General features: G+C 47.4%; 1 protein-coding gene and 1 pseudogene across 6 annotated transcripts in view; both read left to right on the plus strand.

Annotated features, from left to right (window-relative positions):
• The window catches only part of KALRN (kalirin RhoGEF kinase), a 694,375-nt gene that overhangs the window by 490,072 nt on the left and 183,921 nt on the right, over positions 1–20,382 (plus strand). For all 6 annotated transcript variants that reach the window (XM_088024799.1, XM_088024801.1, XM_088024804.1 and 3 more), the window contains one exon: positions 19,289–19,535. In XM_088024799.1, coding sequence (XP_087880925.1) covers positions 19,289–19,535 — 247 coding nt within the window. The remainder of the gene's footprint in view (positions 1–19,288; positions 19,536–20,382) is intronic.
• LOC114199413 (large ribosomal subunit protein eL21 pseudogene) lies at positions 16,868–17,367 on the plus strand (annotated as a pseudogene).

The raw sequence follows: 20,382 nt of genomic DNA on the forward strand, positions 1-20,382 counted from the left end.
TCAGGAATGTGTAGGGAAGGAGCACTTCTGGGGTAGTAGGGTTTGGAAATCCTTGCAGAACCATTAGCCCCCCCACGCACCCCACCACTACCCACACACCAGACCCCCTCTACCCTTTCCGTGCTCTGTTTTTCCCTTCCACGCTTACCACTATCTTTCCAGGGTTCTGCTTACTTTGCCTGTTTCTCTTGTTTACCGCCTGCCTCCCCTACAAGAATGCAGGCTCCATGAAGGTAGAAGTGTTTTTCTGGGCTAGTGCTGAACCCCAGCAGTTAACAGAGTACTTGGCACATAGTACTCAACAACTATTTGCTGAATGATTAAGTCAGGTAACTAATCAGTACATAAGGAAATTGAGCTGGACCACAAAGGAGCAGGGGAATATGGCAGGCGGAACCTGGAGGGAGGCTCTTCATTCCAGGCAGACGGGGACAGCTGACCAAAGGCACTTGGATGTGCAGAGCTGTCTGTGGCTACAGCTGTGGGCTATAGGTTGCTGGGGCAGAAAGAAGGACTGAGAGGCAGGTGTGGCAGAGGATGCTTGTAAAAAGGTTAAGATTTTATTGTGTACCAAAGGGATGCACTTAAGTTTGAAGGCCAGAGGTGATGTCCATGCTGTTTCCTTATGGCTTGGCCATATTTAAGAGCACACACGCTAGGAAGGGCCCTACAGTTCCTATACTAACTACTGATTCGTTGCACATTGGCCAAAAATTCTGACTCTTTTACTGTAGCAAACAGCATTTCAGTCTTCATTTTCTCTTTCTGGCATACGAAGAGCACAACTCCCTAAATGTTGGGGTCTTTCATGTTCTCCCTCCTTTGCCAGTGAGCCTGAGGTCAACATTCAGCCCTTGGATATTCGGTGGCATTCGTGGCACATGTGGCTTTATGCCTCGGGAATGAATTGTGAATTTCTTGCTATAATTTCCAATTTCCCTGATGTATAGGGTGTCTTAGTTTTCTCAAACTTCACTTGCTGAGATTAAAAAAAAAAAAAGTCTACGTTGCAGCTGCTAGCAGCACCTGTGTTGAAGTGTGAGCACCTCACATAGAGACACAGGGCTGTTCTGGAAGCCCAGTGGGTGAGGGACCGCTGCTTCCTGCCCTTTGCTGGAAGAGAAGCAGCCCCGGGACTGAGCTCCCAGTGCCGTCTGCTCAGAGGCAGGTTATCTGGGGATTGCAGTCTATGCTGGCTGTGAATCCAAAGGCGGAGGTACTCAATACATATTTGTTGGATGAATGAATGAATGAGTAACTTGAGGTCAGCCTTAAAAGAGAAGAATTTCTATGTCTGCCTTAGATAACCTAGGCGGTCTCTCACCTTCAAAAACCAAGTTGGTTTGAAGTTGACCAGACCGTCCAGAAGGGGTGGTGTAAATACTGGAAGAGGAGTGCAGCTTGGTGCCTGGGCTGAGAGCTGACCGTCTCTCATGCAGAACTCAATGTGTTACCAGTAGCTTCAGACCCAGGAAAGTGGGGAGGAGGGTAAATGGATGTCCAAGGTAGGCTCCCCTATTGTGGTGCCGAAGGGGGGTGTGATTTCCCACTTACATACCAACATTTTCAGCTCAAGCAGGAGACTCCCCTTTTTTTTGTCTGAAATACACCAAATACATCCCAAGGTTGGCACTACTAACCATTTCTATAATTAAGAGCTCATTCTTGTCCTATGAGCTAAAATGTAGGGCCTAGGAGCCTTTCCTTGGGTGCAATCCCCAAGTTTTCTGTTACTTGCACAAGTGGCACCCAAATTTCTGTCTTTTCCCAAAGATGTAAAGACATCTGCTGTCCACCTACTACGTACTGCCACCAGGAACTCCTAGCCAGGATGGCGTGTGTTCCCGGGGCCGTCAGCTTTCTTTACCAAGTCCTCTGTACACTCCCTTTTTATTCCATCTAGTCAAGTGGGCCCTTCCTAGATGCTAGACTCCTAATCACAGGCAAAGGGGCACAAAGAAAGAATTGTAACATTTTAAAGATACCTATATAGGTGTTTCCTCTCTTTTGCTGAAACTGTATGAATGGCTGCTCATGACCCACATTTGGCATGGTTGATTTATATTTAAAGGAGAATAAAATTCTCGTCTCTCCCTAGTCCACGGAGGGTCTGTGAGCTTGACTTCGCGTTCTGCGCTAGCTGTTGAATCTTATTCTAGCCCAGACATTCCAGTTGGACCTACAGTTTAATACTCTTCCATAATATTTAGCCCCAGTTCCTGCAGCTATCAGAGAAAGCCAGAATTGTTTAATTCTGCTGAAACTCCACTGCTCAGAGCCACTGAACACAGCAGGACAGTGGGACAAGGGGGTACAGAAGGAAGTATCCCAAGTTCTAGAGATCTGCTATACAGCATTGCGCTTATAGTCAACAGTGCCATATTGTGCACTTAAATGTTTGTTGAGAGGACAGAGCTCATGCTAAGTGTTTGCACTATAGTAAAAAAAATAACTGTGGGGCACCTGGGTAGCTCAGTCAGTTAAGCGGGTGACTCTTGATTTCGGCTCAGGTCATGATCTCAGGGTTGTGAGATCAAGCCCTGTGTCAGGCTCTGCACTCAGTGCAGAGTCTGCTTGAGATTCTCTCTCCTTCCCCCTCTGCCCCTCCCCCTCTAGCACATGCTCTGTCTCTCTCTCTCAAATAAATAAATAAATAAATCTTTTTTATAAAATGCTATGGATAATGCGTTGTGATGGGATAGTGCCTGGAAGGGAGTGTGAGTGAGGTTCATGTTCTCTTCCATGATCCAGGTGCCCATTAGACAGATGTGTTCAGTTTGAGAAAATTTGTTGAGCTGATGGATGCACTTCTCTGTATGTATGTTATAAAAAATTTAAAAATAAAATGAGTAATTTCTCCCTCTAAAGAAAAGACACTATGTCATGTACACTTAGTGACTCAGTCAATCACACCAAATAATAATGAAAGCCGGGACACCTGGGTGGCTAGTCAGTTAAGTGTCCGACTCTTGATTTCGGCTCAGGTCCTGATCTCAGGGGTTGTGAGATCGAGCACCAGTTGGGCACTGCGCTCATCGTGGAGTCTGCTTAGGATTCTTTCCTTCTTCTTCTGCTCCACCTCCCTCCCCCACTTGCACGCGCTCACACTCTCTCTCAAAAAAAAAAAAAAATAAGAACAGGAACAAGAACAATAGCCATTAACTGGACAGCACGTGCTTCGAATGTGATACGGTCTTTAATCAAAACAACAACTCTGTTATCACAGTACTTCAATGTTTTTGGTGAGGAAATGAAGCATAGACAGACCTTGTATTTTTAACATTTCCAAGGTAACATAGCTAGTCAGTGGTGGAACTTGGATTTAGTCTGGGATGCTGAGTTCAAAATCCAGACTATAAACCACCACGCTGCCGTGCAGTGAACTCTTAGCCTTACCAGTTGCCCCCTACGCCATCGCCACGACTACTTAACTGAGACACAGGTTCTGAGTTAGAAATACTGACGTATTTTTGGTAGAAAAAAAAATTCAAGAAACTATAAATTATGAAGAAAAATGCTATGATGTCCCACACACAATAATTTTGTCTGGTACCAAACACAGAACTCTGGGATGTCCCATTGTTGATACAATGCCATAGAATAGGAGAAAATTGATAAAATGAAGAGGGCAATCTAAACATGATTATTCAGTCGCCAAGCCAAATAGCCAGGAAATATAACGTTTTGTAGTATATACCTATACACAGACCACCCAAAGTGAGGGATCTGTCTTTCTGACTGCTAGAGTATTTAAACACATAGGACAGACAAGATTAGTCCCAGAAAGAGGAAAGCCCTTTGTGGAGACAGACCACTGCCAAAGAACGTGTGAGATATTGGGGAATCCAGAGCCGTACATGACCTTTGACACTGGGGAAGATGGGGTCTGGAGAAGAAAAGGGAATCTTGCCATTGGAATGTTACCCATCAATAGAAGTTCAGAGGCAGGGATGCCTGGGTGGCTCAGTTGGTTAAGCGTCTGCCTTCGGCTCAGGTCATGATCCCAGGGTCCTGGGATCGAGCCCCGCGTCGGGCTCCCTGCTCATTGGGGAGCCTGCTTCTCCCACTCCCCCTGCTTGTGTGCTTGCTCTCTCTCTCTCTCTCTCTCTGACAAATAAGTAAAATCTTTATCCAGAGGCAGAAATAACCAGGACATATTCAAGGCACCATCCAAACACCAAACAGCAAATCTATTGGCAAGTAGTTGAACAGGTGGCTGGGGAGGATTATGAAGAGCTATGAATGCCTGGAGGAGGCTGGGAGAATTTGAAGGGGCAGACAGGGCAAAGTCTATGTAAATTACGAAGTAATAGAGGACATGAGGGTGGAGGAGACAGGGAGGTGGCTGATGAGGGCCTGGAATAGCAAGGGAGCTGTCCAGAAAACAAGAGAAAGATGTTTAATAACGTGGCAGGACTCAGTGACAAATTAGGTGTAAGGGAAGGAGAAAACAGCCTCTAACTACTGCTTATCCAGAAGTGTTCCAGAACGGACTTGGATAGGGAGGCGGTTTCCCTGGGTTGGACCACAGAGGGGGAGCGCAGAAAGGGGGACGAGGCAGAGGGCTGATGGACTATGTGATAGAATGGCACGCCGGCCCCCGAACGGGGAAGGCGGGGCCCTGACACCAACTAATTTTGGGATCACATCACCTGCTTTCTCATTTCTAAAACTAGGAATTTCATCCAGGAAACATTTATTGAGCACTTACCCTGTGCCAGGCACTAAGCAATTGTCTGTCTGTTTCCCATGTGGGTGGGCCAGTGGTGTGCCCCATCCAGGGTAGGGTCCAGCCTTGGTTCTAGCAACCCAAGTGTGGCCAGTTCCTTTAGTAAATCCTAGCTTTTGCTTCCCTCTAGTGGCCACTGCGCACCACTAAGAACTGTGCTTTTGCCCTTTGGTTCCTAGAGAGCTAACCTGAGTGGAGAGTTAAGAGGTCTTTAAGACGGAGCTGAGTCAGAGATCATGCACACGGTCAAGGGTGCAGGTAGCAAGCAGAGTCCAAAGGGCACATTCTGATGGTAACCACGCGGGAAGGTGTCTATAAGAAAGACCCAGTGTCATGAACCAGACATGAGACGGAGGTGGCCGTCAGTCCCAGAGAAAATGAGCCAAGGGCAGCAGACAGCAGAAAATCCTATTAGGACTCCCTCAATAAATGGGTGAGCCTGGACAAGGAAGAAGTGCGGGTCGCAGATAAAGGCCCTTCTTCACACTGACACAGCAAGGATAGGATCGGGGATGAGGGAAAGTCTGTAATTCACTGGGGACAAAAGCTTTGACTTTTAAGGAAGACACTGTGAAGACTCTGGGAACCCCTGCGTTTGCGTCTGCTCCCTTCCTCCTTGCTGGGCATGTGTTCTGGATCATTCACCTGGATAGCCGCCGTCTCCTCCAGTCCCCACTGCCAGGATGGAACCCCACGGTTGGGGATGGCCAGGGCGTGGTGAAGCCGAACAGGCTGGCCTAGGGCAGGGCGGACTCTCTGGGCTCTTGCCGGCTGGTGGGTGAGCAGAGGAGTAGTTCTCGCCGAGTCTCACAGCCCCGGGCTGGTGACAGAGCTATAACATAAACAGCTCCAAGGCCAGACAGCCACGGCGGTACCCAGTGGAGGAGTCCAGTGAGTCGGCAATGGGAAGAGCAGATCACTTTCTGAGGGACCCCCGCCTCATCCCCGGGGCCAGCACCCCACGCTTCCCCTCTTGTCACGCTTGGGGTGTTTGTATGATGTTCCCCAACAGGACAGTAAGCCTGGTGAGGGCAGGCCGTCACCACTGTCTGCTTCAGCCCTCTGTGCCCTGTGCACAGCTCAGGGGCTGGCTGGTGAGTAAGCAAGTAAGTACATGGGTGACGTAACTGGGGTGTTAAGACTTGGGGTCCTGCCTTTGTGATTTGCTGCTGTGTGTTCCTGAGCAAGATAGTTCACCTCTCTGAGCCTTGCTTTCCTCTTCTGTAAAATCAGATTACAAAATGGGGTCTGTGAGGATCAGGCTGATGTCTGTGAGTCCTGTAAAGGGTCATACAAGTGTGCATCATTATCTTAGTCTGCTTGAAAAGGGGAAATCAACCGGATGTCCACTGGCATCTCTTTGGGCCTGGGAGACAGTGACTAGGGGTGTTTGCCTTCTGAGTCAAAGCATTTAGAATGTGCTGCTCCTGCATGTGCATTTGAATTCACCCCCAGCTGCCAGCAGCCAGCTGGCCCCTTTTCTGAGACAGGTTCCCCTCCCGGGCACTCAGCAGCACACCCCTGAACTTCACCCATGCCCTCTTCCCAATTCTGGTCCTGGCCGACCTGCAGCCTGTGCTCAGATGACAGAACAATAATGAGGCTGACTGGTATTCTCTGGTCAACCAGGGGGAGGTATGGCCTCCCTCCGGGGATGGTTTTGCCAATTTTGTATATGCAAGTGGATATCTCAAACCCCGCCCCACCCCCATCACCTCAGTATAAACATGTTATGCACCTGGTCTGGCAAATAGTTCCAAGAAATCCTTCCCAGCCTGATGTGGTCTGTTGTTTCTCTGGGAGCCCTAGTGCGGGAAAGAAGGGACGTTCATATCCATGGCCCTACAAAGGGAAATTATAGCCTAAATTGTACCCTAAACCTTTTAACCCTGGGCTTGGTCCTATATGGTTGCTTTTATTTATTTTTTCCAGTCTGCCAGTTTCTCCCAATGTGTATCCCTAAGGCTGGCTTAGGAGTGGATTTCTGTACCCTAGGCACACGGTATCAGCGCAGGGAACACACCCTGGGTATGTGCCAAGTTAGGACGAGTGGATAAACAATAGATAACATTTATTGAGCATGTGATGCATGTCAGGGTTTACCTGTGTGAACTCACGGAATCCTTACCATGATTCATGTTTTCTCTATCTTATAGATAAGGAAAATTAGCCAGAGAGAGGCTAACTAACTTGCTTGAGGTTTTACAGACAGAAACAATGGAGACAGATTCAAACCTAGCAGTCTGACTCCAGACCCCATGACCCACAGAATGGAAAATGGTGACCCACATCTGAATACCTGAGGTTGGATGACATGGTACACTTCTTTGAAGTCCTGTCTGGTCTTTGGCCAGATGGCCCCTGGAGCTCAACTTTTCAGTGTTGCCCAACTGCACAGAGGACAATTGTGAGAATGCCTGAGGGCAGCCCACAGCTTCTCCCGTCTCTATACCTGCAGAGAAGCTCTTTGTACTCCCGGCTTCTCCCAGCCACCTCTCATCGCCCTCTGCTGCACATCACCGTGGGTTTTCAGCACCAGTCCCTTGGGCTCTTTCCTCTTTCCCAAGCTCTGGCATGTGTTGCAGGAAAGTGCCCAGGTACCTACAAGCAGGACATCAGTAAAGGACATCAGCCTCAGGGAAGCACAAAGGAGCGGGGAGACACACCCCCACCACCCCGCCTTGTCAGAACCCTTATCTGCATATGAGGGGTCAAGGTTGCAGAGGCCTCCGCTTATTGGCCAGCTATGCATCCTCCCAAATGTGTCTGCTGATCGCTTGTGCCTGGCCTTGATGCCCTCTGAAGCCTGGACAGGGAGTACAGAGATAAGGAGCAGACACCATTCGCAATCAGTTTGCATTTCCTCCCTCCCTCGTGGGAGAGCTCGAACCCTCCAACCAGCATTCAATAAATTCTTGTTGGATGAACAAGTGAATAAACATTAAGTTAAGCCAAATCTGAGACCCTGTAACTTCCACTCCTGGTGTTCATTACGCCCTGAGCAAATCCAGTTCCTCCTCTGGGTGGATGGCGCCTGTCTGCTCGGAGCCTGGGCATAGGATCCGTGAGCTCTGTCCTTGTTCCTACCTAACTGTTCTCCGTGTTTGTCTCTCACTTGGATGAACACATTGAAGCATAAATTTCAGGTTTGCAGATACCACAAAACTGGAAGGAATCACTAATCTGAAAGATGAGAGAGTCAAGAGCACTGTGCTTTAGCTAGAAATTTGAAGTTAACACAGATAAATAGAAAATTCTCTGAGTTAAAGCCTCAAGTTGAGAAAGGGAAGAAGTTCGCTTGAAAAGACCCTGTGAGTCAGATTGGGGTCTTTAGGAGGCTGCGTGCTCAGTAGAAGCCAGCCAAGAAAAGACTCTCAGACCACATTGATGGAAGTACAGTGTCTAGGCCTAGAAGTGAGCGCTTGACTTAGTCTGTGCTGGACACACTAGGTCCTAAACGATTGGGTTCAGGTCTAGGTGTCCCTATCAAGAGGGACAGTGACATACTAAGTTCATCCAGAAGAATATGATGAAAATAGTGGAAACTACACATTTGAGAGCCATTTTAAGGAATGTGTGGAAAAGAGAAGACTTAAGGAGTTATCCATCTAGTCTTTACCTATGTAGAGCTCCATGGAAGAAAGGAAGATTTCTTCTGTATTACCGTAGAGGGCAACTAAGAACCATGGATGGAAATTACAAAAACAAAGAAAATGTTTTGAATACCTCAGCTCTCCACCAGGAGAGAAGAGTGTCATAACACAGAGAGCTAGATGTCATGGAAGGGGTCCTGCCTTGAGTGGGAAATTAGAGTAGAAGCTCACAAAGGTCCTGGGTGTCCATGATCTGTAATCTTAGCTGCCTCTCCCAGCTTCGTGTTCTCTGCAGCTTTGTCAAGCTTTGGATTTGAAAACCCTCTTCCCACACTGACTCCAATCCGTGTATCAATACATTAGGTGCAAGTGTGGACCTAGAGCTTTATGACATTAAGGGGGACAGCGATCATTAATTTAGCAAAGTCTAGCGAGAAGTGTTCTGACCCCAGAATTTGAAAACCCAAGTCTGCTCTTGGCTCTGCTATCTTGGGGTCATCGGTTTTTCTACCTATGAGTTAAGAGCATTGGATAATCCCTGGCTTAACTCATTTACTTACCCACTGACACATTCATTCATTCGACAAATGTTTATTGTCTACCATCTTTCAGACACTATCTTCCTTAGGTAAGTCCTTCCTCTTTGGGGGATTAATTTCCCTCTCCTGTCAAATAAGGGGATTTGGTTAGATTGGGTTAGATGAACCCCAAAGTCCCTTGCACCTCAGCTAGGCCACGAACCCACCACCAGTACCATCACCTCACCACACATTTCATAGCTTTGACTAGAACATTTTCACATAAGGCCTGGACGAATGCTTTGCTGAATAAAAAAAAACCGTCATGTGGTTCAGGCTCTCCTCAAACCTGTCTACCTATTAACTCCTTTTTTTAAAAAGAGAATGAAGGGATTAATTTTAATTTGTATCTACTAAAGACATCTCACATTAAGAGAAACAAAGAAAGAGGTTAAAAGAAAAAAATCCAGAAGCCAACATGCTAATCCTAATGGTTGCCACTCAGTGAATGCTTACTGAGGCAAATCTCTGGGACTCTGAACATCTTAAAAAGGCCTTTCATGTACTCTCATCTTGACTGACACTTTGTTTGGACACAGAATTCTAGGTTGGTAATGATTCCCACTCAGAATTTTGAAGGACTTGCTCCATTTTCTTTAACGTTCCAAGGCTATTGCTGAAAGCTGCCGTCATTGTGATTCTTGATTTTGTTGGATTTTATCTGACTTTTTTTCCTCCTCTGTCTCTGAAAACTTTTAGAATGCCCTCTTCACTGCCGATGTGTCCTGACCCCATGCTTTAGAGTAGGTCTTTTTAAAGTTCATCACAGCGGACACTTGGAACAATATGTCAGCTTGGCAGTTTGTACCTTTCAGTCCTGGGAACTTTTCTTGACGATTTATTCCCTTTCATTCTGTCTGTCTCATACTTGTTGGATCAATTCTTTAATTTTCTTACATTTTCGCTCTTATTTTCCTCTCTCACTGCTCTTGTCCTGCTCTCTGGAAGATGTCTCTGACTCTGTCTTCCGACCCATGTACGAGATGTTTCATTCCCACCATAGTTGTGATTTCTGAGAGCTCTTCCTCATTCTGAAATGTCCCCCTCTCTGTAGCAGCTTGTCTGTTTTCATGGATATAAAACCTTTCTTGCATCTCCTGAGGATGTTGCAGTGTTGCTGAAGTGTGGTTGTCCTGCCTGCGTGTTGTTTCCTCAGAGTGCCTGATCCTTCTTCTTTGTTTTGTTTGGTCTCTGTCAGAGGGGCTTTTCTGTGAAGTCTGGGGATCTTTGGCCGGATCAGATTCATATTTATGAACAAGGCACCAAAAAAGACAAGTGGATACTCTGTGTAATGGAAGGAGTACATTTATTGGAAGGTTCCACTCTGCAGTGAAGGGAGGGATCTCCAAATGTCAGAATTTGAGTATCTGTACATCTTTTTGGTTTCCCTAATGAAAGATCCTCAGGTCTATGTAAAATGTTTATATTTGGCTGCCAGGATTCTGGGAGACAACAAGATCAAGGATGGTGGCCATCTCCCTCTTCTGTACGTGGACCTTCAGTGAATTTCAATTTTTCAGGAAAGGGTACATCGCCTAGAAGAGGGACCGAGGGGTGTACCCCCTTTACAACCCCTCTTCCCTTTTTAGCCCCACCTGTACTCTGACCCCCAGTGCAGCCTGGTGCTTCCTCTTCCTGAGCCTTTCCAAGGGTTGTGCAGGGCTAATGGCAGGAACTCACATCTCATCTCCATTCTACCGGGTCAGAACCCACTCTTGCAGGGACTTTCTGTTATTCAAAAAAAAATGTTGGCTTCTCGTGTCTATTCTTACCTCTCATTCTCTTTATTCTTGGGGGTTTATATCTCCCCCCACCCCTTGTCATTTTTATCACACTTAGGAATTAATGAAGATATAGCCAAATGATCAGAGGGTGAGATAATTTCTCAAAAAGGGGTTCTGAACAAATAAACTGTGGGGTCGGGAAGACACTGATGAGAAGAGGCGAGCAGCCAGTACGAGAGCCCTGAGCCACTGCAGCTGTACCTCACAGCTCGGCACCAGGCAATAGCTTGAGGGCTTCATTCTCAGGCACTCAATGAGTATTTGCTGATCACCTGCTCTGGGCCAGGTGTCACTCTAGACTCTGGAGATGTGACTGTGAGCAAGACAGAGAAGTCTTCTGCGCTCCTGGACCTTACATTTTGATGTGTGATATGTCAAGTAAATAAACAACCCGTTAATGATAAGTTAGTGATAAAGTGCTCGAAAAAATTAAACAGAGTTGTGTGTTAATGAGTGAACATAGGAACTATTTCACCCGTAGAATATCAACACTGGAAGGGCCCCTGAAATCCAATTTCCTCATCGTAAGAATGAGGAAGTTCAGGTACAGAGAGGGGAAGGGATTTTCCCAATGCCACACACAGATAGAACCTGCACCTACACCACGGCCTCTCGATTCCCGCTCCTGCATTCTTCCCGCTATTAATTTCTACCCAATTCATGAGACCTCTACTGACCGCAGACCACACTCTGTGCCTCTCTGGGGCTCCGCCTTCCATCTCAACCCCATGGGAACCCACTAAACCAAAAAGCTCCATCAGTTGCAGTCAGAGCAGCCCCAGCTCCAGGGAACAAAAATGAAGCTTTAGACTCTTAACTGGACTTGGCAGCAACCCAGGTTAGCTACCACCTACCAGCGACTGAAGGCATCCCAGAGCTCCACAACAGTGTCCCTCAGTGTCCAGACATTGCGATACACCTGTTTCAGATCCCAATCAGGGTGGAAACAGAGCACTAAACTCCTATAAGGAGACCTCCTTTCTGAAGAGCTCATCTGGATTGCACAGGAGTGCAGGGACAGAGGTTTCTAGTGTTGGATTTTAAAGCCTCTACACAGAGGCATCATTAGCAACTCGGGCCTTTCCTGAGGTTCACACAGTGGTCCTGGGGCAGAACTGGGAACTATCCCTCTGTCCACTGCCCCTTTTTCCCCTCAAAGTATTATGCCTCCTGGGAGTATTGCATTTTCCCTCCATTCCATTGTTGACTTTCATACAAGTTGTTATTGTTACTTTCCTTATAAAATAACTCTTAGGTCAGAAATATCAGGCAATACTGGAAATTAGAAAGAGGGGTGAAATCCCCCAGGTTTCCACCCAGTAAAGCCAGTCTTAACATTTTGATGAATTTCCTTCCTGTTAATTTCTGCTGAATAGGGTTGTTGTTAGTGATGTCCTTCACCTAATTATATTTGCAACTTTATCTCCTGTCCTTTTTATATTATATGAGGTAAGAAATTTTTAACTGTTATAGAGCTTTATTAATATGTAATGACTACATAATTAAACAGTTACGTAGTATATATATTAGTGTATATATCATAATTACTTACCCATTCCCTTCCTGTTATTTTTGTATTTTATTTTATTTTTTTTATTTTATTTTATTTTTCGGATTTTTTTTTGATGTTATAGTTTTCTCATTTAAAAGAATGCTGTTTTGAACGTATTCATGCTTAAGGCTATATGAGTACAACTGCACGTCACCTATGTGCTGCTTCTCATCTTTTTGTAATTGGAAGGGAATCGTACACAGACTCTGTTCTGAGACATTTCATGGTGAGAACATTTGCTTCTCCGACTGTGGGATTGGAGGCATTGGCAGCAGGTGCAGGAGCCGTTGGGGGAGAGAAAGACTGTTTCGAACAGGAGTTGGCAGGTCCTCTCGGTGCCCTAAAACCACACCAAGTAGATACCCTCCAACTTCACGTTTTTCTAAGGCCAGCTCTGGCCTCCCACGTTGTCATTCATAGGCAGACGTTAATGCAGAGAACTCTGTGCCTCACCCTGGCTGAGCACCGTGGAGGAATTAGAGTGAATCAGAGGGCAGGCAGCCAGGGGAGGAGGAGGAAGTCTGACTTACCTGATGGGGAAGCAGTGGCAGGAGCTGATGCTCACGGGATCAGCAGGGTTCGGCAGCAGGTGTTGTGAGCAATTCTCAGGCTCTTGGGCGGGGCTGCTCTTCAGATGGACAGTGCATGGAAAGCAATGCAGAATGAATCCTCATTTTCCATAAAGGGATCCAAGAGCCCACCATCCCCTTGTCCTTTGGCAGAAAAAGCTTGTGCTGAGTCGGGGGACCCTTAAAGGCATCTGAGTCACCTTCCCTAGAAGCCTTCAGGCCATTCTTCTAATTGGCCTGGATTAGGGCAAGACTCCATTAAGATTATAAAAAGGGAAAAAGATTTGATTTACTCATAATAATTTGCATGCCTATTTACAGCTGGTATAGTCTATTTCCAGACATTTGATTCCTTTTTACCATTTCTTCTCTACTCCTTTCCCTCAAATTTAAATAATAATGATAATTAATTAATACCTCTAGAATTTATTTATAAACAAGCATTTAGAGAGCTTAGTCTGTAGATGGCACTGTCCTAAGTGCTTTAAAAATATCTTGAGGTGCCTGGGTGGCTCAGTGGGTTGAGCGTCTGACTCTTGATTTTGGCTCAGGTCTTGATCTCAAGGTCCTGAGATGGAACCCCTCATTGGGCTCCATACTCAGTGGGGAGTCTGCTTGAGATTCTCCCCCTGTCCCTCTCCTCCTGCCCCTCCCCCTGCTCGCACTTGCTTTCTCGCTCTAAATAAATAAAATCTTAAAAAAATATTACCTCATTGGGAGTGCCTGGCTGGCTCAGTCAGTAGCATGTGTCTCTCAATCTCAGGGTTGTGAGTTCAAGCCCCACATTGGGCATAGAGCCAACTTATTATCCCATTTAATGCAACCTATGAAGCAGATACTCTTATATCCCCATTCCACAGATGAAGAAAGTGAGACCGAGAGGTTAAGTGACTTGCTCCTGGTCACACAGCCAGTGAGGGGCCAGAGTCCATAGCCCTCAGGAGAGTCTGGTAGAGACAAAGAGGCAGGCAGAAGCTCGGGGACCTGAAATGATGACAGTAGAATGCTGGGCGGGTCATGTTCTACCTCTCCGAATATCACTGGAAAGGCCACAGGGAATAATCAGATCTTTTTCCATAACACGAGGAAGTTCTCAGGGCTAATCTAGCTCATGCTGTTTATACACGAGGGAGGAGTTCAGGCAATCTCCAAATAGTAACCAAGCAAAAATGGACCTAAATGAAAGCAGTCGTTTCTGGTGAATGTGAGTGAGAATGAGGGTGGTTATGGAGGTGTCCTGTGTGTGTTTCCTCTGTGCTGGAGAGGGGGCCACGTGGGAACACCCAGGAGCAGGGAGGGCAAAGTCCGCCCAAGGACTGGGTATCACAGGAACAGGTTCCACAGGAAATGGTCAGGACCCAGGAAGGAGAGAGGCTGGGAAAGTCAGGGGAAGAGTCGGAGGATGACTCAGCAGTGGGGGCGGGGGCTTGCAGAAATCTAAGCAGTGATTAGCATCAGAAATGTTTAGCAGGCCCCGGGCAAGGTCCTAGGGAGCTCGGCAAATGTGTGTTGTGTTGTGGTGAGCGCTGTGTATTGTGTAAGACTGATGAATCACAGACCTGTACCCCTGAGACAAATAATACATTATATGTTAATAATAACAGTAATAATAATAATAAATATTAAAGAATCTAATGCTAAAAAAGAAAGCAAGCAAAGAAAGAAAGAAAGAAAGAAAGAAAGAAAGAAAGAAAGAAAGAAAGAAAGAAAGAAAGAGAAAGAAAAAGAAAAAAGAAAATGCCTGAGAAGCTCCCAGGAAGGGGCCAAGTCGGAGACTTCTGGGGTGGGGGGGGAGGTGCGCAGTGAAGGGAATAAGGGGGGAAAATATTCTAGAAACTGGAGTGCACAGTAAGAGAAGACTCAGAAACACCTGACTTCACACTGAGAGTCTGTGCTACCAACTCAGGGCTCCCAACGTTTCCCTCCTGGGAATGAGTTTGGTCATAAAATCTAGAGTGGGATCAAATTGGTAGATTGGAAGTTAAGCATCCATAGCCAATAGTTTGAAAATAACCAATACAAATATGATGCAGCCTTGGAGTTTTGAGCAGGGCATGATAGCCCTTCCGGACACCTGTCGAATCACCTGGGACCTCTGCAGTGGGGAGAGGTTGGGCACCCTCCCTCCACACCCCCGGTCTCAGCCTGTCAGATAGGAACATGGTTCACTGAGAAAACATTTTAAAGATTTGCAGGGGACATTGAAACAGTTCTTAAAGGCTGTGGGCAAGAGAAGAATGAGGTGAAGACAAAGATGTTTGCAACATTCTCTGAAGACCTATTTAATCTTCTGGGACAGAGATTTAGCTCGGGGAGAGAAATGGGGACTTTTCTGAATGTGCCACTGTAATGGAGTGCAGCACTGCAAAGGGGAAGGGACAGGGAGAGTGGGGACTGGTCACTGGTCCTTGCCAGATGGGCAGAGAAAGTAATGACCCCGGGGCTCTGCGAGACAGACCTGCTGACGCACAGCACAACTGCTCAGAAAGAAAACTGCACGGGTACTTTTCTAAGAAACTGATCGTTTAGTATTTGTGAAGGAATTTGGTTTTTATTGGTTAATGAGGGGCACACTCTGTAATTAATGTTCAGTAGGTGGTGTGACTCATCTCAGTCCAGGAGAAAACTTAAAGCGTGAGGCATGAATGAATGATTTTGAGGACTTCAAGTACAAATGTTTTAAGTGTGCCAAGATCCCTCAAAGGTCTTTTGGCCCCTCTGCCCTTGCCCCTCCTTGCAAGGGCTCTTCGAACTTTCCAGTACTGATTCCAGTCCTGGGTTCTCTGAAGCAGGGTTTCTCAAGTGTGAACCCAGAGTCCCCTGGGGAGCCTGAAGTTTCCCTGTTGCTCTGGGGAGAAGTTGAGGCGGGATTTCAGAGGCAGCTCTGCCTGACCACTGACTCATCCCCTGCTCCTAAGCCCCTCGCCACCACTGTTTGGAAATCCCTTATTGCTGTGGAGTGGGGATCGAGTGTGGCAAATCTCTTTGATCACACCACTGAGGTGAGGCAAACCAGGACATTCATCCTATATTTGAGCCATAATGGGTTTTGGCTGGGTCTGTGAGCCCGTTGATCATCTTTCTTCCACTTTCTCCTCTGTCTGTCTGGCCTGCGCAGCCCACAGGAAGCAGAAACCACCATCTGCTGGTGTTTTCCAGGTTTCTCTTGATCTTTGAATTATAGAGGCACACAGCCTGGTTCTTTATCCTCTCCTCCCCCACCACAGACCCCACCTGCCTGTGGGTGGATCTAGATGTAACTTGGGGGGGGGTGGTTAGTGGGTCTTGTGTCTGGCGTCACGCTGGGCTGTTTGTAACCAGAGCCTAAGGCTCCCTCTGCTTTGCTGCAAAAGTGCCATTTCCATCCCTGAAAGGGCTGCAAGTTGTATCTCAGGTCATGTGCACACCTGACCTCGGGAAAGAATCCTGAGGTTGGCACAGAGGAGTGACTCCACTGAAGCATAAGAGTTCGTTGATAGAAATTCTCAGAGTTAGCAGGAAATTTTGTGATCATCTAGTCTAACATCCTACAAATGGAATTTGCAAATTCTACAAATTTCCATTAGTGGAAAGTGGAATCAACTTAGTGGGATGCCACCAGCAACCGAGAAAAAAAAAAAAAACTGAAATAGAATATCAGTGAACTTAACTCTGTGAAACTTGTGTTTCTGTGATGTAGCTGTTCCTAGTGTAGACTGGTCAAGATAGAAACTGAAGTCCAAAAAGTGTAAGCAACTTGATGCAGGCCCAGCCAACCCTGAGAAGACCAGTAGCTCAGGCCAGTGATGGCTTCTCTCCACCTGCCTCCCACCCCTTCTAACCACAAACATACCTAAAACTTGTACATAATTTGCTCTGGTGTGTGCTGTAAAGAACATGGGATTTGTGGTCCAGGGCCGGGTTCAAGTCCAGTTGGGTGACCCTGGGAAGCCATCTAGCCAGTGTTTCTCAGGCAGTATCTCAGGGACCCCCTTTTCAGAATCATAAGCTGGGGGAGTCTTGTTAAAAATAAGCATTCCTAGCCTTTCGGCCGGAACCGCCATCTTCCAGTAATTCGCCAAAATGACCAACACAAAGGGAAAGAGGAGAGAGGTACCCACTATATGTTCTCTAGACCTTTTAGAAAACATGGAGTTGTTCCTTTGGCCACATACATGTGAATCTATAAGAAAGGTGATATTGTGGACATCAAGGGAACGGGTACTGTTCAAAAAGGAATGCCCCACAAATGTTACCATGGCAAAACTGGAGGAGTCTACAATGTTACTCAGCATGCTGTTGGCATTGTTGTAAACAAACAAGTTAAGGGCAAGATTCTTGCCAGGAGAATTAATGTACGCATTGAGCATATTAAACCCTCAAAGAGCCGAGACAGCTTCCTGAAGCGTGTGAAGGAAAATGATCAGAAAAAGAAGGAAGCCAAAGAGAAAGGTACTTGGGTTCAACTGAAGCGCCAGCCTGCCCCACCCAGAAGCACACTTTGTGAGAACTAATGGAAAGGAGACTGAACTGCTGGAACCCATTCCCTATGAATTCATGGCATGATTAATGTAAAGAAAATAAAAGACCTCAAGACTGTAAAGAAAAAAAAAATAGGCGTTCCTAGGTCTCCTGAATCATAACCTGTAATTGGGGGCTAGGGCAAGCGAGGAAACAGCAAAGCCATCTGCATGTCTAATAAATTCCTTAGGCAATTTTTATGCCCACTCATTGTGTCAACGATGATCTTGACATTTCTGAGCTTAAAGTTCTTTGGCTGGATGAGGTGGAGACGGTAACAGCACCTGGTCGTTGTGGAGAGTTAATGTGAAGGTACTTTGCACAGTGTAAAAGCACTCTGCAGACTTGAGGGATTACCATCCCACAACATTCTTCTCAAAATGATGCTTTAGGGAAGAGAGCACCAGACAGGGACAGGGGTAGAGTCTGTGCATTTAATGGGACCAAGAAAGTTAAATGGAAAAATGAGCCAACAAGCAGGTTTTCTTCTTCTGTCTCTTTCCCTCTTCCAACTTCTGCCCTACAAATTTCTCTTCCTGATCAAATCTCAGTGGCAGTACCATGCCCATCCACGGACATGTGTTTTGAGCAGGCTCCCTGCTCAGGGATGGGTGGCAATGCGTACGGCAACTGTCAGTCTGATGCATCATGTAGCCTTCTCAAGCCCACTGTGCCATTCAAGTTCCTTTAATAGGAAAGTCTCACAGTCCGGAATGCTGAGCTCTGGGGCCTAGTGGTTGGTGTTGGTTCTCTACTTACTGGGATGCTTGCTGTGTTTTCCATTCAGCAGAAGCCTCCCAGGATGTAGGTGAAATAGCTACACCATGTATTTGGACTAGTGCATTGTACGGCTGCTGGTGCAGCCAATGCAGGCCCTGGAGGCTTCCATTAGAGATGCACAGACTGAGGCCAAGTTCCCCGAAGGTGGTAGGGGGACTGTCCCACTGAGCCACTGTCTGGGCTGAACCCTGGGGAGAACAGGCTGTCCAGCTGGGCCTCTGGGTCTCCCATTTTTTCCCTTCTCTTCCCCTCATTCTGCCCCTAAGTGCAGCTGCTATTTCAAGAGAGAGGCTCTGTGCTTAGCTCCGTGAGACAAACTAATAACTGGTGGTTTCTCATGGGGAGAAGAGAAGGTCTCGGCTTTCAGCTAGAGGTGGTTCTTACCCGGGGGTCTCTCCCCGCAGTTTTATTGGTTCTGCCCCAGAACCAGTACAGTGGGGAAGGGCCAGGCCCGGGGGGAGGGCATGACGGGGCACTGAGGATGGTTCCTAAGTACGATGTGACCTCTCTTCTTCCCTTCCCATTCTTTCTCCTGGCCCCCAGCGGCTGGGCTAAGGTAAGCCAACACTGTTCCCCTTCTGCTCTGCTTCTCCTTGGACTTGATGCCTCCTTCTCTTTTGTGTCACTGGCAGCCTCTGTTTTCCGCTGAGGGTACAGCTAGGGATGGGCAGGGGGAAGATTGCAAAGGTTAGGAGGAAGGAGGTCCTCTCTTCCGTTATTCCCAAATTTCAGCTAGAAGCACGCAGGAGTGAGTGAGTTGGAAATGGTGCCCAGGAAGTGTTGGAGGGTGGACACAGGGCAGGGACGGGGTAAAGGTAGTGCCCTGGGAAGAAGTAAAGAGACATACTGGGGGAGGGGGAGGGGGGCACAGTTAACTGGAAGCTTGGCAAAGGAAGGTAAGGATAACTCCGGGCGAACAAGAAGGAATTAAAACCAAGCTCGGTCCTGGGCAGGCTCCGGGCTGTGGCCCGAGCTAGAGCGGTGGGATGATTGAACGGCATTGTGTCAATTACTTTATTTTCTTGTTTTCTTTCCTGTTCCCAACTCCCTTTTCCATCTTCCGCCTTCTTTCCGCTCCGGATCCCATCTTTCCCCTTCCTCTTCCTCTCCTCCTCTCCTCTACACACATCCTGTCTCCCTTCCCCTCTGGCCCACCATCTCCTCCCTCCACCCCCCACGTTTCACTCCACACCCTGCCCCAAGCTCTCTGGCGGATGTGAGTTGACCGTGGTCCTCCAGGACTTCAATGCGGGCCACAGCAGCGAGCTGACCATCCAGGTGGGGCAGACGGTGGAGCTGCTGGAGCGGCCCAGCGAGCGGCCGGGCTGGTGTCTGGTCCGCACCACGGAACGGAGCCCCCCCCAGGAGGGCCTGGTTCCCAGCAGCGCCCTGTGCATCTCCCATTCCCGAAGCAGCGTGGAGATGGACTGCTTCTTCCCCTTGGTGAAAGGTAGGGGGAACTGAGGGGGCGGGCACGTGCCAAGGGCCGCTGGGGCGCTGGCCCACCCTAACCCCTAACCCCAGAACATCGCGGAACTAACCGGTCTCGTGAACCTGTTGGACCGTGTGGGATTCCTCTGGGACCTGCTTGTGAAGGGAGCGGGTTGGGAACTTGAAGAAAAAGAGCTACTGAGTGGCCGTGTGACTTTGGAAAAGTCATGTAACCTTTGTGAGTCCATTTCATCTTAAAATGAAAGCTGGATTAGATGGCCTCTAAGACCTCTTCCAGCTCTCCCACAACATTTGGAAAAGTCTTCTTGTACCTGTGGCCAGCGTCTAGCCTTCTCCCTTCTGCGCTGACCCACACCCTCCTGCTCCAGAGCTACGCTGGGCTCCCTGGCAGGTTTGACCCTCCCCTCAGCCCTGCCAGGCCACGAGACACTTATGTATGGGGCTCTAATAGATACGTTATTTGAGCCCTGGCTTCTGTTTTATATAAGCTCTGTTATTTATTTTACATAAATTCTCTGCTTGCTTATTCACTTTTTCCCTCACACCAAGGAGACTGAACTACTTAGAACAGTGATTCTCCAAGGTGAGGGGTGTCTCTGGATTGGCAGCATCAGCATCCCTTGAGAACCTTTAGAAGTGCAAATTCTCAGACTCCACTCCAGACCTACTGGGTCAGAAACACTGGGGGCAGGGGCCAATGGTCTGTGTTTTAACAAGCTCTCTGGGGACTTTGATGCTCACTCTAGTATGAGAACCACTAACTTAAAAAGACAAGCCTGGCAGGGGCTTTGAAGTCTTTCACTGAGTCATTACATTAAGTAAACTGAGGCCCAGAGGGTGACACC

Source organism: Eumetopias jubatus, unplaced genomic scaffold (genome assembly GCF_037043125.1).
Source record: "Eumetopias jubatus isolate StellerSeaLion01/CBP00866 unplaced genomic scaffold, mEumJub1_p1.0 scaffold_1, whole genome shotgun sequence".
In the NCBI taxonomy this organism is placed as follows: Eukaryota; Metazoa; Chordata; class Mammalia; order Carnivora; family Otariidae; genus Eumetopias; species Eumetopias jubatus.